The following is a 21248-nucleotide window of genomic DNA, read 5'->3' on the forward strand; positions in this document are numbered from 1 at the left end:
AGAATGTGTGTTTTTTTTAAAAAAAAGATCAAAGAGAAGAGATCCCTGGATTTTAAAGTGATAAAAGGCTAGATTGATTCCCCCTTTCTTTAACAGAAGCCGAGAAAAATCTCTTTCCCTGCTGATTAAGAGGCTTCTGTAACCACAGGACAGAGTCATTTGCTAAAGCAGCTCTGAGAGGAAGACTTGCAAAATCATATACTTTCTGGTGGCTGGAGAGACCAGTTGTAATTACGTAAGCATTTTAACTAATTCGTGTCTCACGTTTTTGAGAAAATTTAACATTTGCAGTGACCAATCTTGCTGGTGCAAATGGATTAGAACCCAACCCAAGCAAGACACATAAGAAAGAACATACTCCCTCCCCATAAGAAAAACAGTACACCCCCCACCAAGAAGGTATCTCTTTCTCTTTTTATCTCTCTCTCTTTCTCTTATTTATTTATTGCATTTATACCCCGCCTTTCTTTTCATCATAGAAACCCAGGCGGCTTACAGATGGTTCCCAGGCGGTCTCCCATCCAGGCACTGACCAGACCTGACCCTGCTTAGCTTCAGCAGGGAGCTGGCCTCAAGTGCCTTCAGACCGTAGCCTGGGACCTTCTCTTACCGTGGCTCATGCGACGGCCCGCTCTGCTTCAGCAAGACGAACTCACAATGCTGGTACGTGTACTGGGTGTATTCGATCAAGCCGCTGACGGGGTTTTTCTTCTGGCAAGCCATTAGCTTTTCCAAGGGGGTGCACAGGAAGGCTGTGTCGAACTGAGCCGCGTAGCTGGGGGATAGAGGGGACTCCATGATGCACCGGGACTCTTCGTCCTGGTTGTTGATGGCATTCAGATCCTCCGGGATGTCGTCTGTGGCCCACTTGCCATTCTCGAAATTGTCGTAATTGGGAAACCAGTGGTACCTGGATCGCTTGCGAGGGGGGCCTGTCCGGAGAGGACAAGCATCGCCCTGCTCTGTTGGCTCGGCCGCCTGCTGCCCATTCTCCACTTTCTCCTCATCACCCTCTAGCAGCGGAGGCGGTGGCGGTGGCGGCGGCGGCGAAGGAGAAGGAAGAGGAGGAGTTGGCACGCTGGTGGACAGCTCTGGTGGCACGCTGGTGGACAGCTCTGGCTCCACGCAAAGAGTCGGAGGCTCGGGGTCCGGAGGGGCCACTTCTCTGACCTCATCGGCTTTTAGTTTGATCTGCATCCGCTTGCGTTTGTTGTCGGTGAGGGACCACTTGGGGGGGTTGGCGTTCTCCTTGTACACTTCCCCCAACTTCTCCAAGGTCAGCAGGGTGGAGTTCACATCCCTGGCCTTGGACAAACCGATGTTTTTGGCAAGGTTGTGTGCCGTCGAGTCCGTGACACCAAACAAGAAGTTGCAGATCTTCTCCTTGATCTCAGCCATCACGGCGGAATCAGAATAGTCCTCCGGATCAGAGGCAGAGCACTCCTCTGCTTCTTGGATCCCAGAACTTGGTGGCTGCCACTGGTCCCTCCAGCTGGTGGCGCTCTCGTATCTCACCTCTCCCTGGGGGGGCTTAGGGCTGTCTGCTAACCTCCACAATGGAGGGGACTCCCCTATCTTGCACAACCGCCCTCGCTGCTGAAGCCTGTAGAGGTGGTGGTTGACCTCCTTCTTCTGGACGTCAAGCTTACGGGCAAGGCAGCGAGCTGATTCAGCCTGCCCGGGTTTCAGCTGCCCCAAGATCTCCAAGAGCCTCTGCTCAATGCCTTGGCCGGAGAGACTCAGACCCTGGATGTCTGAGATGAGCCCGTCAACTCCACTCCTCGGATTTCTGCCACCGTGCCTTGGCTGGGGCTGGAAAGGCTGCTTCTGTCCTTGCCAGCTATTGTTGCAGGAAGGTCTTCTGGCTGCACCCCAACTGCTATGCCAGGCAGCCTGTGGAGAGGGCGGGGAGGAGGCCTTTGGACCTCGGCCGAAGCACTGGCTTGCTGGGGGTCGCTGCGCCTGGGGCTGCCACAGTGGAGCTTCGGCAAGCTGCCCGTGTAGGAAGAGGACCTGTCGCTGGCGAAAATCCTCGAGGCCGCCTCCCTGCGGGACAAGAGGATCGTTAAAGAAAGCTGGGTTAGAGTGGCCGCAATGTTTTGGGGGTGCCTGATTTGAACCTCTGCCTTGAGCGACACCTCTGCTCATAGCGCACTGCTGGGGCACAGGGCTGGGAGTGGGCACGTGCCCACCAGATGAAAGAAGGCAGCTGTGGTTCGCTCTCACAGGGGCTGCTGTGCAGAGGCCTGGCAAAGAGAAAACAAGAGAACAAGGCACGTTTCAGACCTTAGTCCAATGCTCAGTGGAGCCCACAAGGTTCAACTCCATCAGCCTCTGCCCCGACTCCCAAGGCAAGAACAAGCGGCTCCTTACAGACTCAGCAGCTGCCTCCTCACAGGTAAAGCTATCTGCTTTCCTTTTCCAAGGAGAAGGCCGGCTGAAGGCACCAAAGGGGTAAATCAACCAATCAGCCTGGGCCAGGGAAAATGGCCCCTCAAAACGAGCTAGCGTTGCTTCAACTCAAGGTATGTTTCAGCTTGGTTTGGGCTTTCTTGGGCTATGAAGGTGAGGTGGCACTGCAAGGTAGGTGCATTGTTCATTTCCTGAACCACCTCCAAGCCCAGCCTGCACCTTTCCTGTAAACCGTTTGTTTTGTGGTAATATGGCTGGGGCTGGATTAACAGTGGCTTTGTAATGGAAAGTGGCAGCACTCAGGAGTCTGGACAGGGCTGCAGCTACCTGAGAAAAGAAGAGGAGCCCGGGGGGGGGATTCAGACCAGCCCACCATTCTGCTTCCAACAGAGGCCAGCCAGATGATCACTAGAAGCTCACAGGAAGGGAAAAGAGACTCTCCCTGCCGCTGGTCTCTAGACTCTGGTATACTGCACCTGAACATGGAGGTTCTATTTAAGCAATCATGGCCAATAACCACTGATAGACCTCTACTCCTTCATGAATTTGGCATTCTCTTCTCCTCCCCTCCCGCTGCTTCAAAGCCATCTTAGCCAAGTGGCCATTGCCCACAGTTGGTGGCAGCAAAGTGCACAAAGTGGACTCGCTTAAATGCACCAACAGTTCTTCCGCAACGTGCCTCAACTTTCTTCCTGTGGCAGGGAAGACCTTGGCTTTGGGAAAATCCTGCCCTAGCATGTCAGGAGTGGAAAAAAGGTGGGCCTCCTTGTCTAGATTTGTAGAACAGCTGGGGCCTGTGACCCTTCCTTGCTGTTGACTGATCACGATTCAGTGGCAGGCATGTACAGCTGAACAGAAAAGGAGCCACCCTGTAAACAGTCCTACTGCCAACATTTGGGGGGGGGGTTGGTCTTAATGTAGCCAGTTTCTAGCCCATACGATTGCATAGAGAAAACACACCCTGAAAAATGTGTTTGCAACTATCCGGTGCAAGTTTCAATGGACAAAGGACAGGGCTCCTTTTCAGTGTGCACGCACAGCTGTTCAGGGACATCAGTCCATTGCCCCCCCCAAATCCCTCAACTCCCCAACCTCCTTCTGAAGTCCCTTACACTCAAAACAAACTGTACAAAACTATTCCAGAGGGAGGGGGTGGGATTTTAAAACTCACAAATTGACAGCGATATGAGCCGTGAAGTTTGTTACCCTTTAAGGGACAAGGAGACTCTTTTCGCAGCAAAAACAAGAACTGTCTTCTGATCTTTGCCCCCACCCCAGTATTTAGGGACATTGGAAGCTGCCTTATACAAAGTCATGCCACCACTCCATATAGCTCAGTGTTATCTACTCTGCCCGGCAGCAGCTCTCCAGGCTGTCAAACAGTTTTGAAGCTCATAGAGGAGATCTATTCCTTTCCAGAATACCATGTTGTTGCTGTTTTTTAAAAAACCTAACTACCTAAATCATCAAAGCTACTAGGGAACACAAAAACTGGCCAGGCTAGGGCTGGGATGTTGGAGAGAGATGATGGCCAGTCACTTCCAACAGGTGCCAACTGGTAAGAGAAGGCAAATGGGATATTCTTACCTCTTTTTCTTCCAGGGAAGCAAGAACCAGGCATTGCATGGATAGCAAGTAGCAAAAAGAAACAGCAAAGATGGGAAACCTCTTTGATGATAAGGCCTTCACCAGAAAGAGAAGGGGGCTAAAGGTGGGAGGGGAAAGGGGAGAGGAGAAAGAAGAGCCCCTCTAGGACACAGGCACCAGTGGCCGGCGGGTGGGGTGGGGTGCAGGAGAGAGATGGAAAGGCTCACTACAAAGCAAGGGCTCTGCAAGACTGACACGGGCCCTCCCATCTCCTTCCCTCCCTCCTCTCCACAGCGCAGCAGGCAGGTTGGGTCACTCTCGCTTAACATGGCTCCCAGTTAAGTTTCACTTTCAATTCTCTGGGTGGTCCGGCCTCCCTCTGCACTGTTCCAGTGTCTAGTTACAGGCAGAGGGGTGGAGCCAAGACAAAGCCATTAGGCTTCAGGGTTTTTTGGTGTAGGGGGGAGTATAGTGATGTGTGTATGATGCACCCCCCTATTTCAAGCTCATTGCAGCCTTATCTAGACTTAAGGAAGGGAAAGCCTCCCCCCCCTTTACTGGGATTACAGGAAACCCTGTTGGTTCCTTTCCACCACAAATGGGTGGGAGGGACTATGGCTGCGAGGTAGAGGGGAAAACACTTCCTAGAATCTCATGCCTCTGGGTTGGAAGATTTGTTTTGGGAGAATCGGGCTGCACGCATACCATACATTTAAATCCCTGTTAGTTCCCCCCAGAGAATCCTGGGAACAGGAGTTTGTGAAAGACCCTGGGAACTGTAGCTCTGTTAGGGGCAAACTACAGTTCCCCGGATTCTTTGCGGGGGCGGGAAAGAAATAATCTGCTTAAAATGTATTGTGTATACAGAGCCTATTTCACTTCTAACTACTCTTCCTATTATCCAGAGATGCCAGGCGCCTCCACAAGCAGCCCAGCGCTCTCCGATCCAATGCTGCATTGAAGAAGGCACCAGCTTCCCGCAGTTTGGGATTCCCCCCCCCATCTTCTTAAAGCTACTTCCGTCATTCCTAAATTACCCTTGTTATTGAGTTCCCCCTCCCTGGTTTTTATTTCTAACTCGCCTCCTTTTTTACTCCTAACAGGACAAGGGCAGCCAGGCGACTGGCTGAATAAAAGACTGTCCTGGACTGTGTAAACCGCCAGAAATAAAAGGCTCCTGCGACACCAATGCAACCTCCCAGGCAGCTGCCCCGCGTGCCTCCGCACAAGTTGCGGCTCTAGAGTTGCCTCTTCTCATTCGCTGCTGGAGGCAAATAATTCCGATACATTTATGCATTGGGCGCAACGGGGTCAATAATTGCAGATAGAGAGCTATCTGCCTTGAGGAGGCTGCCAAGTGCATCTCTGTATGAGTTAGTGCTCTGGCCTCCTATGAATGGGTCATTTCGACACATTCCAATGAAGAGCTACCCAGCCTCTCAGGCCTCTGGACTTGCCTGTCTTTAAGTGAGGGATGGGGAAACCTGGGCCCCACCGGATGTTGCTGGACCACAGTTCCCACCATCCCTGACCAAGGGCTATGATGGTTGAGCTGATGAGAGTGGGAGTCCAGCAATATCTGGAGGGCCACAGGTTTCCCCACCCCTGCGTTAGAGGCAGGCAAGTCTAGATGCCTGGGGGCTGGACAGCTCTCCAGCATTACACACTGGGGAAGTAAACCTTTTGGAAGGAATGGCACATACCCCTGCTTTTCATTCAGAAAATAAGAGTCCCATAAGCTGTTTGGAAACACTGTCCCCCATCCAGCCGATATTAGGCAGGTGGTTGTTATTAAGGCCACATCTGCACCAGATGCTGAAAGCACGCTTCTACTACTTTAAATTATCATGGCTTCCCCCAAAGCACCCTGGGAACTGTAGCTTGTTAAGGATACTAAGAATTGTTAATAGGGCAACTATTCCCCTCGCAGAGCTACAATCATAGAATCACAGAATAGTAGAGTTGGGGGGCCTATAAGGTCATCAAGTCCAACCCCCTGCTCAAGGCAGGAATCCAAATCAAAGCATTCCCGATAGATGGCTGTCCAGCTGCCTCTTGAAGGCCTCCAGTGCTGGAGAGCCCACTACCTCTCTAGGTCATTGGTTCCATTGTCGTATGGCTCTAACAGTTAGGAAGTTTTTCCTGATGTTCAGTCAAAAACCTTCCTATAGTTGAGCCCATTATTCCGTATCCTGCACTCTGGGATGATCGAGAACAGATCCCAGCCCAAAGCGGTTTAACAGTCAGTCCCTCTTCCCAGGGAACTCTGGCAATTGTAGCTCTGCAAGGGGTATAGCCAGCCTCCCTAATAATTCTCAGCATCCTTAACAAGTGATAGTTCCCAGGATTCTTTGGGAGAAGCCGTGACTGTTTAAAGTGGTTTAATAGTGCTTTAAATGTATGGCGTGGATGTGGCCTTAATGTGACAGAAGAGAAAACTGGACCCAATGTGAGTAGAAAACAATCCACGTCCCCTACCAAGTATCTCCTCTTCACATAGCCTTATGCCAACCTGCTCCCCTTCGGATGACTACAGCTTCTATCAGCCCCTAGCCAGCATGCTAGGTTAACACACATATTGGTATACCAGGCAGCCAGCAGAGCCAAGGCACCAGAAGCCACCTAGCACCCCGAGTAAGACACATTCAGTGATACAGGTGTATCTCAAACCAGGTCAATGGCAGGTTGCGAATGCCTTTCCTCCCTGGTATTGGTTAACAGGCTCCGGTAACCCGCTCTCCTCTCCAGGTGCAAAACGAGACACGTGCAGGGGTGACCGTGGAAGAGCTCGCAGGGTGGCTCACATGGGGCCAGGGTTGCACAGCTGTTGCATGAGCCAAGAAACAGAAACCTCCAGCCCCAACTCGGGCAACAGGCCATCCAAAACATCACCCCAAGGCAATGTCAGAATAATCAATCGTGCTAAGTCGGCTTTCTCAGATCGTGGGTCCCAAAGGTCCCAATTTCAGAAACTAAGGTCACATCAACACCATTCATTTGAAGCACATGGCTTTCCCCAAAGGTGGCTAGGAACTGTCATCTGTAAGCGTGCTGGGAGCTGGGCAATGATGCTTTGCGGGGGGGAAGGGGAATGTGCTTTAAATGTATTGTGTGGTTGTGACCTAGGAGTCTCAGGAGGGATGCTACTCCCATATCAAATACCATGTGCAGCAATGCTGGGGGAAAGGGTGCTCAGACTTCTGCTCTGCCCCTCACTTCAAGAACTCTGGGGAGCTGCTGCAGTCAGTGTCAACAATCCTGAACTAGAGGGATCAACGTTCTGACATGGTGCGAGGCAGCTGCCTATGCTCCTATATTGTTATATGAATGTGGGATTTATTTAAAACATTCATAGAATAGTAGAGTTGCAAGGGGCCTATAAGGCCATCAAGTCCAACCCCCTGCTCAAGGCAGGAATCCAAACCAAAGCATTCCCGACAGATGGCTGTCCAGCTGCCTCTTGAATGCCTCCAGTGTCGGAGAGCCCACCACCTCCATAGGTCATTGGCTCTATTGTCGTATTGCTCTAACAGTTAGGAAGTTTTCTTGGTGTTCAGCCTAAATCTGGCTTCCTGCAACTTGAGCCCATTATTCCGTGTCCTGCACTCTGGGACGATCAAGAAGAGATCCTGGCCCTCCTCTGTGTGGCAACCTTTCGTGTACTTGAAGAGTGCTATCATATCTCCTCTCAGTCTTCTCTTCTCCAGGCTAAACATGCCCACATTTTGCCCTTCCATCAACAGAAGTCTGCAAAGTGGCTTACAAACAGTTAAACACAATTAATTACATTTTTTTAAAAACCAAACACACACAGCCATAAAAATTGTGGAACAGCAGCCACCATGCAGCCGTGGATCAGGAGCCTCAAGCCCCCTCCTCATTTCACCATGGTTAAGATTCAAGCCCCAGCAACCCTCTCTGCCCATTAACACAGTTAAAAAAAAATACAGCAGCCTCACAATACACAGGTTAGATTAGAAGCAGCCCCAGATGGTGTTGGACTACAACTCCCATCAGCCCCAGCTAGCGTGGCCAAAGGACAGAGATGATGGGCAGCGGTAGCCCAGCAATATCTGAAGGGCACCACATTGGCTACCCGAGTTAGATTCAGGAAAACTGCTACTCTGGACTCCTCGCCTGAATTACCAGCTTGAAAGCAGATGGCAAAATGCACACCCCAAAAGCAAACGGGGTGCTGTGGAGAGAACATGACGTCTGGGTACCGAAAGGGAGCAAGGACAGAACTTAAAAAACTCTGGACCTGGTAACTCAAAAGACTGTCTTCCCTCCACAGTTAAGTTCAATAAATGGAACCCAGTTTTGCCACAACCTAATGATTATCAGCTTGTGGTAACACGGAGACAGAGCTTTTTTAGTGGTGGCACCAGTGTTGTGGAGTGCTCTTCCTGGAGAAATACAGGAGGGCCCCATCAGTATGCTAGCTCTTGAAGACACACACCTGTTTAAACAATCATTTCCCTGATCGTCTGCTTTGAATGTTGTTTGAATTGTTATGCTGCTTTAATGGGCTAATTTATTATAAATATGGATGTTTTAATGTAGTTTCTCTGTATTCTAATTATGATTAACTGTATTTTTATCATTTTCATTCTTGTTATTTTGCTGTTGGCTTTTAGTTGTTGGTGAATCGTGTTGGTATTTCTTCTTGGAATGGAAGGTGACATATAAATTCTATCATCATCATCATAAACCTAGGTTATTAATATTTTTAAAATTCTGGGTTAATCATCATCTTCTGGGTTTAGCCAGCAGGTTCACCTCTCATGGCTGTGACACTACAAAAGAAGATCTAAGCATATTGTGTGCATGTCAAGTTCCTGCTCGAATTCTCAGGGTAAAATGGGTGGTGATGGTAAGAAATTAAGTTACAAAAGGGGGGGGGAATTTAGATTCCCAGTTTGCTTCTGCCCTCTGTCCAAGGCAACCTAACCACCACCACCACAGAAACCTGCCAGCCACAGGTTCATCTCACCTGCCTAACCTGGCACTCCGAGAGCAGCCTCTTTGGCCCTGTTCAAACTGCCCGATCACTTGAGCCGGGGAGGTGAAATTTCATCCCAGAGGCAGCTCACACCCTGTGCCTTGCAATAAGTTCAAGGGAGGTAACTTTATCCCAGAGGGAAGGTGCATGCCCAATATTCTTAGCACTGCCAAACATATTTCAATTATCCGGAACCAACAACATCTCTTGTAGTGGCCAAGTCACCAGTTCACACATACCCCATTTCCTCCGTTATTGTGACTATGCGTTTTTAAAAATATCAGTCTTTCGATTCTTAAATGCAGAAGTTCTCCCTAAGGCAGGGCTGACATTTGCTAAAGAGACATGCACAGAGTCCCAAAAACTTTCAAAGCCAGCATATCCTGATAAGAGGCACTCTGCAACATTTAGTACCCGTTGGCAGCAGCAAAACTCCAGAGGTTTTGGGCAAATTTAAACCAGCCATGCAAACACACACACACACACACACACACACACACACACACTAGCTGGCCTACCAATAAGCTATTATTGGTACAACAACCCGAAAAGAAACACCTCAAAGGCTAACAGCTCAGTGGTAAAGTGCTTGCTTACATCCAGAGGGTTACAGGTTCAGTCTCCAGGATCTCCAGTTAAAAAAAGATCATGGGTAGCAGAGTCCTTGCTGAGAGCAACTGCCATGAGAGGGAGATACCAATGGTCTCATTCAGTATACAGGCAGCTACATAACCATGTTCAACTCTCTTTTCAATGCAGTCTCATTTGGTTATCTTGGGGGGGGAGAGATGATTACTTACCACAGGTGGTCAAATGTGGGGGTCGTGTTTGCAAGCCTGCCTTGAAACAGCAGTCTTCCTCCAGCCTGATGCTTCGGGCTACAATCCCCATCAGCCCCAGCTGAGGATCGTAGACGAAAGCATGCGGCCGATGCCAAGCAGCAGCAGGCTGACCTGCAGTGTGACAGTTCTGGCTCTCCCAGTCTGTGGATGTTTAAAGATAGTAGGAGCAGCTTTTACTATATGGATGTATCAAGTACCTTCCACGATATCTCAAGCCTTCCAGGAAATCCGCCTAGTCCGTTATTTAACCTGGATCAGCGCTTACTGGCAACTACTATTTGGGTGGAAGTTCCACAGACCAAGAATGTAAGTTGGTGAGAAGCTTCAGCTCATCTCCTCCCACTCAGTGCAGCTATTCTCAACCGTAGCAACACACACCTGTGTTACACACAGCAAGGCAACCTCTTATTTATGTACAACACATATTGAGAAACCGAACAGCAAACACACATTAACGCTTTAGTTCAAAAACAGAGAGGATATAGATGACCCAGAAAAAACAAGAGGATCAGCACTTATGGCAGCTGTTTAACAACAGGAGGAGTTTGGGGTTCATCTGCCTTTTCAGTTCAGCTCTCAGGCGTGTGGAATTCACTGCAACAAGGGCCCCATTTGCACACCACAGTAAAACAGGGGCTGGGAAGCTGCAGCCCTCCAGATTTTGTTAGATTCCAATTCCCATCTGCCCCAGGCACATGGCAAATGGTCAGGGGATGATGAGAGTTGCAGTCCAGTAACATCAGGAGGGCCACAGGTTCCCCATCCTTGCAGCAAGCCATAAACCATGGGTTATCACGATTCCCAACATGGGCGGTAGCGCCCCCTGGGGGGCTACAGCCTTTCAGGGGGGCGTTGGCATGACTACAAACTTTAGGGGGGCATTTGGGTTCATTAGGGGGGCGTTGACATTTGGCGGTCTGATGCGACGGTTGAAGCATTTAAGTTTAATTTTATTTAATACACAAATCATTAATTTTTAAACTGTTTTGTCCCCAGTTAGAATGTATTTAATAGTCTCAATTCATGGAAATAACACTATAAATAGTGTGTACTCTTTAGTAAATAAATTCTGAATAGCGGCCAGTGTCATATCAAGGAATGGGGATATTAGCCACGCCCCGGCACTAGGTAATGTTCCGATGCTGTCTTGAGGGATGTTGGAACCAATCACGAGAGAGTGTTTGATAAGCTGGGTGTATTGGTGGAGGGTGCATTCTTCCAACGGATGAGTGCCGTGTGCCAACGGGTGATGCAGATAGTCAGTTATTCACTGGTTTTCTTCAGGAATGGGACACACTCGCTACCCGTTGTTTCTGTGATGTTTAAATGAACTTGTTTAACGAAACAATGCCGGTAAACTGAATGAGTTTGTTGTTAAGTAACACAGTGTATTCTATTGGTTCATACTGTGTGGACTTAATTAGTTTTTGCTTATGTTTGCAATAAAAAGGCATGATAAAAATGATCAGTAATAATAACTGAAAATACCTTTTATGCATTAATATTTTAAGGGAAGAATAGGAAGCATTGGCATATACTTAATCTGAGGGCAGTGTTGGGCACAAAAAGATTTTGCAAAGGGGCGTTGGGTCGAAAAAGGTTGCCATCAATCAACAGCGTGCTAGTGTGGGGGTTCCCAAACTGTGGTCCACAGACCACTGCTTCACTCAAGTAGTCCGTGGCATGTCTGTGAAGAATGGAAGGAGCAGCAGTTATGAACAGCCAGCAGCTGCTCCATCGTTCTAGAGAACCTGGCGGTCCGGTTGCAAGGTGAGCAAGATGGACCGGAAAGACCATGAGCAGCAGGGAGGCATTCGGAGTCAGAAAGAAAGATTGAGAGGACGCAAATACATAAAAATAAATAAAAGAAGCAATGAAAAGACGATGAAGAATAATACAGCATCTAGCACGGTGTGTTACAATTGCTACAACAGGCAGAAAAATCGCAAAGTGGTCCTCCACCAAGATCCTCAGCAGCTTTCCAGTAATTGTAATTTTGTAATTGTTTGGTGCTGTTGGTCTTTGTGTTTTTTCCTGCCCTTTTTTTCTTTTTTATGCCTCTTGCTCTACATTCAGACAGCGATAGCAATTGGGTGTCCGAATAAAATACATTAAATACTGTGCTTTGGGCACATCAGGATATAACCACAGTGCCAGCTACAGCTTCATTTTGCTCTTACAAAAGCACTACCCCAAAGAGTAAGAAGACAAGCATTGCACATGTGCACTTATTAACCAGAGAAACTCAGCTAAATAATGTTACGGGATGGGGGGGTTGGTCTGGAGGCCTTTCACCCTAGCCTGGCTGGAGGCCACCTCATCCTAGGAACAGGAGGTAGTCCTTGTGTTTTTAGTTTTGTCTGGAGCTGGAAGACGAAAGAGGCTTGGCTGCTCCCTACACTGAATCCCAAGCTATGGCTTTGGGGAGTCCCCTAGAAACCTAAAGGGGAAGCAAGATCTGTTGGAGTGTTTAATGCTGAGATCCCCTTCCATCTTACACTCAGGCTGCACATATGCGTTAATAAAACCATACATCCTGAAGACACCACAGTCTCTGCTGACCTTCATTCCAAAGAAACCGAACCCCAGGTAAGTGCTGGAGCCCCAGAGTCTGGGGTGCGCGCAACAATATTTTCTGCAGCACAAGAAGCCATTAAAAGAGGAACACACATTGGAGAGGTGGAAGCAGAAAAAAAAGGTAAGAGTCACAACTTGCTCCATCCACTTTCTGCATCTGGCTCCTACCCACCACTGGTATGCAGCCACCGGAAGGTTCTGAGGCTGAAAAGAGTTCTCCATCCCAGATTTACAGCACCAGGAAAGACAGGAACAAAGGAAGCTGCCTTATACAGAGTCAGACCACTGGGCCATCCAGCTCAGGATTCTCTATGCTGACTGGTTGGTGGCTCTCTAGGATTTCAGGCAGGGGATAGTCCCAGAGCTACCCGGAGATAGAACCTAGGACCTTCTTCAAAGCAGATGCTCTGCTACTGAGCTATAGTCTTCTCTCTTGCTAAGGCTAGAAAACAGGGCTGTGGAGTCAGTACATCAAACCTTCGACTCCAACTCCTCTGTTTTTCTACTGTCTGACTCCGACTCCTTCATAAATGGTATATTTATTAATATTAATATCAATATTAAAATATTAATTTTATTTTGAAGCCGGAGTCGGTACATTTCTACCGACTCTGACTCCACCCAAAATTGCTTCTGACTCCGACTCCACAGCCCTGCTAGAAAATGCTCAGGAGTCCGACTGTTATTACTACAACAATTATTTACATCCCACCTTTCATGAAACAAATCTTTCCAAGATGGTTTACAAGTAACATTTTTTAAAAATCCACAAAACTATAATCAAGATATAAAGAGATTCATCAGGATCCTTCTCACAGGCACTTGATGGTAGACAGCCGGGGAGGGGGGAGGTAATGAGAGAGTAACACTACCTGGATCAGACTATAGCAAATGCACCATGCAGAGGATTAAAGCGAGCACAGGAGACTGTGGGTTGTATCCAGATGAGCTAGACTCAGAGAAGACCTGCTGAAATTAATGAACTCAAGTTATTCATGTTCACTCACTTCAGTGGGTCTACTCTGAACAGGACTAGCACTTGGATAGAACCCACACTTTTTTGCATGCACTTTACCACTTCAGATTACTATTTGGAGCACAAACATGAACAAAATCAAGGTACATAATTAAGGTAGCTCCAGTAAGAAGACACACACCACACAGCCACCAGTGATGCAAAAGAACAGAATCCACTACAGCAAGGCTCCTAAGAAAAATAACTAGAATGTAGCATTTATATAGAGCTTTTTGAACATTTCAAAAAAGCATTTCACCACAATGCTCACAAACAACCCCATAAGGTGTGCCAGGATGGCTCTCCTCCTCTTGTGAGTATGCAGGATGTATGCCAAGCCTAAAGCCACCCTCTCACAACATACTGAGACAATATTTGAACAGGGGACTGGTTCACAGCTCAGCCTCTTCACTGCTGGGCCACACTAACTCTCCAACAAAGGCTACATTCCTTTCCCAAACTAGAACTGATTTTGTCAGCTGCTAAAGCAAACCATGCTCTTTCATGGGTTGCTGCCTTGTTCAGACTGCATGATTTAATGCATGCTTTTTGTGACAGAGCAGGACAAGGGAAAGATTCTGTCCAGGGATAACTGGGAGGGGGATAGGTCTTAAAGTCACTCCAGCTCCACAAATTGAGACTTCCAGCCCATCCGCAGACCTTGAACAGTGTCTTTCTAGAACCACAGACAGCTCCTATCTGCCACACATCCATTGCTCAGTTAAGGAGCAACTCTGGTTTCTCACTCAGGAAATCCCACTGAGCAGCTGGTCTTCTTCTACTCCAAACAGATTTTCTATTGTCAGCAGTCAGGTGTTAAATAGGAGGAGCCACTGAAGATTTTTAGCAACATTAAGTACAGAGAGAAACCGTGGTTATGGGTGACATAGGACTGAGATGGATAGTGCCAGGGAATGGAGAGATGTTACTGTATGGGCAAAGGTGAGAGACAAGGGGGAGAAGCCAAGAACAGCCCTGCTGGATCAGATCTACCTAGTACGGCATTCCTTTTCCAACAAGGGTGGATTAGATGCTTCTAAGAAGCTTTCTGCAAGGCATGAAAACAACCCTCCTGGTTTTGGGGGAGGGGCGTTTGCTCCGTCTTCTACCAATTGGTATTCAGAGATATAGACTGCTTCCCAACCTGGAGGTTCCATTCTGCTCATCACAGGCGGACCTCTCCCCCTCTGAACGTGCCCATCTCCCGTTTGAAGCCATCTAAGGCCTATGTCCTCTCTCACGCGGGAGGAAACCCCATTAAACTCAGTAGAGTTAAACACGCACAGGATCGGGCTTGAAACCACACGGGCCGCCTCCCCGCATCCCGTAGCATCCAATTCCACAGGAGATGGGCAGGCTGAGTGGAATTTGTTGGTGCATTTGTTCGGAGGGACGCTGCAGTAGTCCCAGGCCTAGATAAAACGGGGAAAGGGGGAGGGCTTGTGCGGCCCTTGTCTTGCACGTACTGGAAACCCGGTGGAAAGCAAGCCTCTTTTTGGACGCACGCACACCCATCCGTGCCCCAATCACCCTCCGACCGCAGCGTGGCCTTGCCTTACCTTACCTCCCCCCACAAACTACCCTGTGGGCGCCGTCGACAAAAGCCGCCTCTATTGTGCGGGAGGAGCGCCGGCAAGGAGTGATGACGCCCGAACGGAGCACGTGATAAGGAAAAAGGGCAGATGGCGACATCGGGGGGGGAGGAAGCCGGGCCCGCCATCTTTGGAGAGGGCAGAGAAATCTCGTCCCTCCTCCTCTCTTCCAATTTACCCCACGCGGAGGGGGACGCGCCGGGTGAACCTCTAGCTCTGGAAGGAGGGCCCCGGGAACCAGATATCGACCTGAAGCAGCAGCATCTTCGCCTCCAGGAGCGCCTGGACCGGGACCTACCGCGGCGGCGGCTGCTACGCGAATAGAAGTTCCCCCTCCGGAGGGGAGGTGGGCATCTAGGGCTTTGAGCCAACCGAGGAGGACGGGGAAGCCCTCCTCCCCGTTGGGGTTGAGAAGCGGCCCTGCCTTGGGCCTGAAGGGCATCGGACGGGGAGCTAGCTTGGCTGGCCATGAGCTCCACGCTCTCCGAGGCGACACTTGCATTTTCCAGCCCTGGAGGCATCCTAAGCCTGTAGGGGAGGTGACGAAGGGCTACTGCGGGTGAGAAGGGGAGGAGGAGCAGCGGCGACAGTAGCTCAGCCGCCTCTCTAGTCCCCCAAGGAAGCCTCCGGGACCAGGGGCTGTGAAGCCGGTGGAGAGCTGACCCTTCCTTCGCCGCTGTTCGAATTCCCCCGCGCATAGGAGGAGGTTCCGAGGGGCCTGCCTAGCCGGTGGGGGTGGGGGGCGCAGCCTGTCCCAAGCAAACTGGCCTCCTACCCCTCGGGGAGAGAAGAATCGTCTTTTTTTGGGAAAAGGAGGAGGGAGGACTTCCGCAGAGCGGCACCAGGCATGTCTAAAGCTGCTGGCCGTCATGAAATAAAACACCAGCCGGCAAGGTCTGCTGTATATAATCCTTCCCTATTAAACACACCAGGTGAAGATGAACGATGCCACAGGAGCTTTGAGAGCCGGTGGGGCACGATGAAACAGGAGGGGGAGAGACAGGTCTGTCGCGGGCTTTCCCCCCTAAAAATAGGGGGTGCGTCTTCAAAGCTGTTCTGATAGGTGGCTGCAGAACTGTCCAGTTTCAACCCTCTCTGCGAGCATAGGGCCCCCGCAAGCTTGACCTTGAAATCTAGCTGGGTTCACACCATATATTTAAAGTACATTATTCACCCACCCACCGACCCCCAAAAAAGGAATCCTGGGAAATGCGGTTTACCCCTCGCAGAGCTACAATTCCCAGCACCTTTAACAAATGTCAGTTCCCAGGATTCTTGGGGAGCGGGGGGAATAATGTGCCTTTAAATGCACGCTGTGCATAATCTCATCGAAAACTGGAGTTCCTGGTGTGTGTGTTTAAATCTTAGTTTAAATAGGTTGTATTCAACTCATATTCAGAGCAGACCCACTGAGATTTTAGCTATGTCCACTGATTTCAATGGGTCTACTCCAAGTATGACTTAGTTGTATACAACCCAATGTATTTACAGTCCTGGGCTTTAAATTTAAATCAGGAACGTTTAAACTCTTCCTCTTCCAAGTGGGGAGACCTGGTGAGCCAATCCTCCAGTCTGCACTTGGGGCGAATCCTGCTCACACCTGCAGTTTGACCAAGGAGCCCAGAGAGCGGGCTCATCAGAACAGAAGGGAGCAGCTTCCACGAATTCCTCTAAGAACATCAGAGGGGCCCTGCTAGATTAAACTAAAGATCCATCTTGGTCAACAATCCATTCCCCACGTGCGGCCAATCTGATGCATTCAGGAAGCCTGTAAGCAGGGCCTTAATGGCCAAAAGCCCATGCAAGGGAGTCTCCCACCTCCAGATTTCATCTCTCTTACACACACATGCGCACACAAGGCTTCCTACACCTAGGGTAGCAGAGAACCAGCACAGCAGTTAAAGGCTGAACTACATTTGGAGATCCACAGAGAAAGACACAAAGAGGGAATGAAAACAATGCCTCTCTCCTGTTGCGTATCCCCAGCATCACGTCATAAGAGGTAAACTGCCTCTGAATCTTGAGGTTCCATTTAATTTAATCACCAAGATATGGGTAGACCTCACGTTAGTCTCATCCATTTTTCAAGCCATCTATGCCAGTGCCACGATGACCATATTCTTTTGGCACCAAATTTCATAAATTAAGTATGTGTAGAATGAAAAGCTACCCATTCTCACTGTGACTTACTTATGTCACTCTGAACAGACCTGTATATACATAGCTGGTGCTATATGAAAAACAGCCACAATTTTTAAAAAAAATCCCTCAGGAATTGTGACAACAAACAGAAGCAACACTGTATCCCATTACATACATTGTAGACATAAGCAGCGCCTATAAACAACTACCTGCTGGCCTACCTGTGGTGAGGCAAAAGCAAAAAGTTCTTTTACAGCAACCTTCTCCAACCTGGTGCCTTCCAGACACCTTGAACTACAACTCCCATCAGTGCAGTGCAGGTTCATAGGTATAGGATCATGTTTGCGCAACTCTTTTGTTTTGCAAAACTTGCTGTGGTTTGTTCAGCCTTGCATTTAAACACTAGCCTGGCAGCCACAGACAATAAGGAATTCCATGCAAGCAGGTGCACCCACAGAGGAAGGACAGAGTGTTCAACACCACATCTGCACCCTAGGTTTAAAGCAGTCTTGCACCACTTTCACAGCCATGCCTTCCCCAAAAGAATTATGAGAACTGTAGCTTGTTAAGGGTGCTGAGAGGAGACCCTCGCAGAGCTACAATTCACAGCACCCTCAACAAACTACAGTTCCTTAGGGGAAACCATGTTAAAGTATAAGAGTGCTTTAAATGTATGGTGTGGGTGCAACCCAAATGGTCTGCCAGAGACCAAGCCCACTTTCTCCACACCTAGCATAAAAATCTATTGGGCTGCTGCAAGAGGGATGGAGCTCGCTGCCACTCTTCTGCCAGTCCCAAGAGGTCACTAAACATTTTTACAGGATAATAACTTTTGTGGGCTGCTTTTACTAGTCATAAAAGGGGAAAGCTGATAACTGAAATCTTAATCAGCATTGTGTTGGTATCTGAGACTTCGCCAGGTACCATGCACACACTTTCATTCATATCTTGACAGCCAAAAGGATTGAAAACTTAGTTAACTTTAAACGAAAGTTCAGAAGGTCACAAAGCTGAATTCTACAGCCAGTACCGCAGTCTGTCCTCTCATAGAAATATGGGAGACGTTGCCTATATTAGAACTGTTGGAGAGTTCGAATGAGCCCCATCAATGCCCCAAGGGAAGGGGGGATTACAGAACTCATCCTCACTACTCTTAAAGAGTGTTTCACAGATCACAAGTGTGCTTCTCCTCCAAGTTCCAAAGATATCGGAAGCCTGCTCCAGAGTATCTCAGAGCAGGGCTTTCAGTTGGCTGCCCCCCTACGATGGAACAGCATCCCTGTCAATATACAACGTACATTACAAATCTGCACTTTCCAGAAACAAATGAAAGCATGTTTGCTCTGACAAGCTTTCCCAGTTGATGAATGGGTCACTGCCATGGGTGTCCATTTGGTAATGCTTTTAAATTCACCTTTTTTTGCACTTTTTATTGCTGTTTTTTATTATATTTTGTGCATCCCCTTAGGGTGTACACAGAAGGCAATAATGATGATGATGATGATGCATTTTGTCTCCCTTCAGGATCAAGATCATCCCTCTCGATTTAACTGCAGTTAAGCATGTGGGCCCTGATGTTAAGCAAACTTAAGGGCAACAAATCCTTACTAAAAACAGGATCTTCTAGTGACCACATCCATCTCTTTAATACAAGTGTGACGAAACTTTTAGCTTTCCAGATGTTGTGAAACTACAACTCCCATCAGTTCCAGCTAGCATGGCCAATGGCTAGGGATGATTGGGAGTTTCAGTTTAGCAACATCCAGAGGACCAAAGGTTCCCCCCCACCTGCTTTGATACAGAAGTACAGCAGTAGGCAACCAGGAATTCCATACAGGCAAGTGAGTGTGCTGGCAAAGCAGATGTGAATCACTCCATTCCTCCTCCACCAGCCTTCCTGGTTTCTATACTAGCCACAGAGAAAAGAAAATCTCTTCCTCCACAGCCAACAGGGAAACACTGCTTCTGGCTAGAAGAGAGGGGACTGAGTTTAATTTGTTCTAAGACCCAATTATTTGTCTTTTTTGCAGTCCATGGTATCCACAAAGCTCTCCTCCAACACCACATTTCAAATGAGTTGATTTTTTTCTTATCTGCCTTTTTCACTGTACAGCTTTCACATCCATACTAAACCAAAACTATCACTGGAAGCTAAAATTATGAAACTGAGGTTATCATACTCTGGACACATAATGAGAAGACAGGATTCACTAGAAAAGACAATCATGCTGGGAAAAACAGAAGGGAGTAGAAAAAGAGGAAGGCCAAACAAGAGATGGGTTGATTCCATAAAGGAAGCCACAGACCTGAACTTACAAGCTCTGAACAGGGTGGTTCTCGACAGATGCTATTGGAGGTCGCTGATTCATAGGGTCGCCATAAGTCATAGTCAACGTGAAGGCACATAACAACAACAAACTTAACAATACAATCGTAACCACATCTGCTTAGGAGTAAGTTCTATTTAATTCAATGGGGCTTGCACTCAGCTAAGTAGGGTTATAATTGCAGCCTAATAGCCTGTATTTCCAGACTAGATGAGAACGAGGAAGAGGAACACTGGTTAAAACTTCTTCAGCTTTTTTGCCCCAGGTTTTAAACTAGGCTGTTTGTTTGTTTGTTTGTTTGTTTGTTTGTTTGTTTGTTTGTTTGTTTATTTATTTATATATATATATATATATATATATATATATATATATATATATATATATATATATATATACCGCCCCATAGCCGAAGCTCTCTGGACGGTTTACAGTAACTAAACTTTCTTTTTTCAACCAGAGTTGGGGATACCCACTTCACCCTCCCTCCCCGTTATCTGCAGCAGCTCCATCTATCCACAGCACAGCTGATATAAGATGGGAGAGAGACAGCCCTGCTCTTAACAGTGTATTCCTCTGCGCGTCCACTCCTAAGACCTTCTCACCCTGGCCAACCAGAGACCCCAATGGGAAACGCACAGGCCTGAGCGCAAGAGCGCTCAGAAGCAAGCCACGCTGAATTCAGGCAAGCCAACACACGACTGCTGCCCAACGGCGCAATTCTATACATGTCTACCCAGAAGCAAGGGCCAATGAGTTCACGGTAAGCCTGAAGGCAAGACTGCTGCCTCGGTTTCTCTGCAAGGCCGAAGGCATAAGGAAGGACGTACGAGAGAGAAAGAGCAGCAAACAAGACACAGTAATGAGATACCATCAGCCCATCCCTCCTTCTCGCCCCCTCCTATCGGGCAACGCAAGCCGCGCCCTTCCCCGCCCCTTTCGCTTACTGAGAGCATCGTCGCTTAGACGCAGAGAACACCGGGCTGCGGGTGGCGCGCATGCGCGAACCAAAACAGCGCCGAGCCCACCAAGCAAAACAGCGGCGCACGGCTCGCCTGGGGAAAGCGAGCTCGCTCCGCCGCGCATGCGCCCCGCAGGCCAGCAGCGGTCGCTTTCCCTTCCCGCAAGGCAACGCGCACGCGCACAGTCAACGCGCCTCTTTCCCGCTCGGCGTCCCCCGCTTTTCTCTTTCTTTTTTTTTCCTCACCGTTTCTCTCCTCCTCTTTCGTCAACCGGCGGCTTCTCCGGGGCCTCCTTACCCGCTTCGTCGCTTCCGGTCCGGAGCTTGTCCGCCCTACAGGCGATTATCGGCCCGTGACTCCCTCCCTCTCAGGAGCCCGCTTTCTCTTTTTTCTCCTCAGCGCCGCCGTGCCGGGCGCATAGTGATGCTGTCACGCGCTGCGCGACCGGCGGTGGCAGCAGCGTCACGTGACCCGGGGCTTGCCAAGGGGTCACGTGATAGGCTCTTCGCCTTGGCGGAAAGCAAACAAGGGCTGCAATGGCTGTGTGTGTAAAAGTAGAACCTCCATAGCCAGAGGCAGTGGACCTCTGTGAACGGTAGGTGCCTTGAGGAGAAGGCGGCCGGGGGAAGGAAGAGCAGGATAAACTATTTATTACTTTATTTTATTAAAAACAATCTTCATCTTATTTTTCCAGGAAATTCACGAGTTGTTGTCATGTTATTATGAGTCTTGATTTATATTAGTCTTTTCATATTGTAAGTTGCTTTGAGGGTTTTTTAAAAGGGACTAATTA

General features: G+C 48.7%; 1 protein-coding gene across 9 annotated transcripts in view; it reads right to left on the bottom strand.

Moving 5' to 3' along the window:
* Positions 1 to 20885, bottom strand: part of ADAR (adenosine deaminase RNA specific) — a 43771-nt gene extending 22886 nt beyond the window's left edge. The window contains exons 1-2 of one of the 9 annotated variants that reach the window (XM_061605556.1): positions 20701 to 20885; positions 611 to 2246 (exon numbers count right to left, since the gene is read on the bottom strand). In XM_061605556.1, the coding sequence (XP_061461540.1) occupies positions 611 to 2148 (1538 nt within the window). In that variant the 5' untranslated portion in view covers positions 2149 to 2246; positions 20701 to 20885. Of the gene's footprint in view, positions 1 to 610; positions 2247 to 3999; positions 4314 to 14901; positions 14948 to 14994; positions 15038 to 20440; positions 20576 to 20700 lie in introns of those variants that run through there. The other 8 variants (XM_061605562.1, XM_061605561.1, XM_061605559.1 and 5 more) reach the window with 8 other exon arrangements.
* Positions 20886 to 21248: the final 363 nt, after the last annotated feature.

This window comes from Rhineura floridana, chromosome 22, assembly GCF_030035675.1.
Source record: "Rhineura floridana isolate rRhiFlo1 chromosome 22, rRhiFlo1.hap2, whole genome shotgun sequence".
NCBI classification, from domain to species: Eukaryota; Metazoa; Chordata; class Lepidosauria; order Squamata; family Rhineuridae; genus Rhineura; species Rhineura floridana.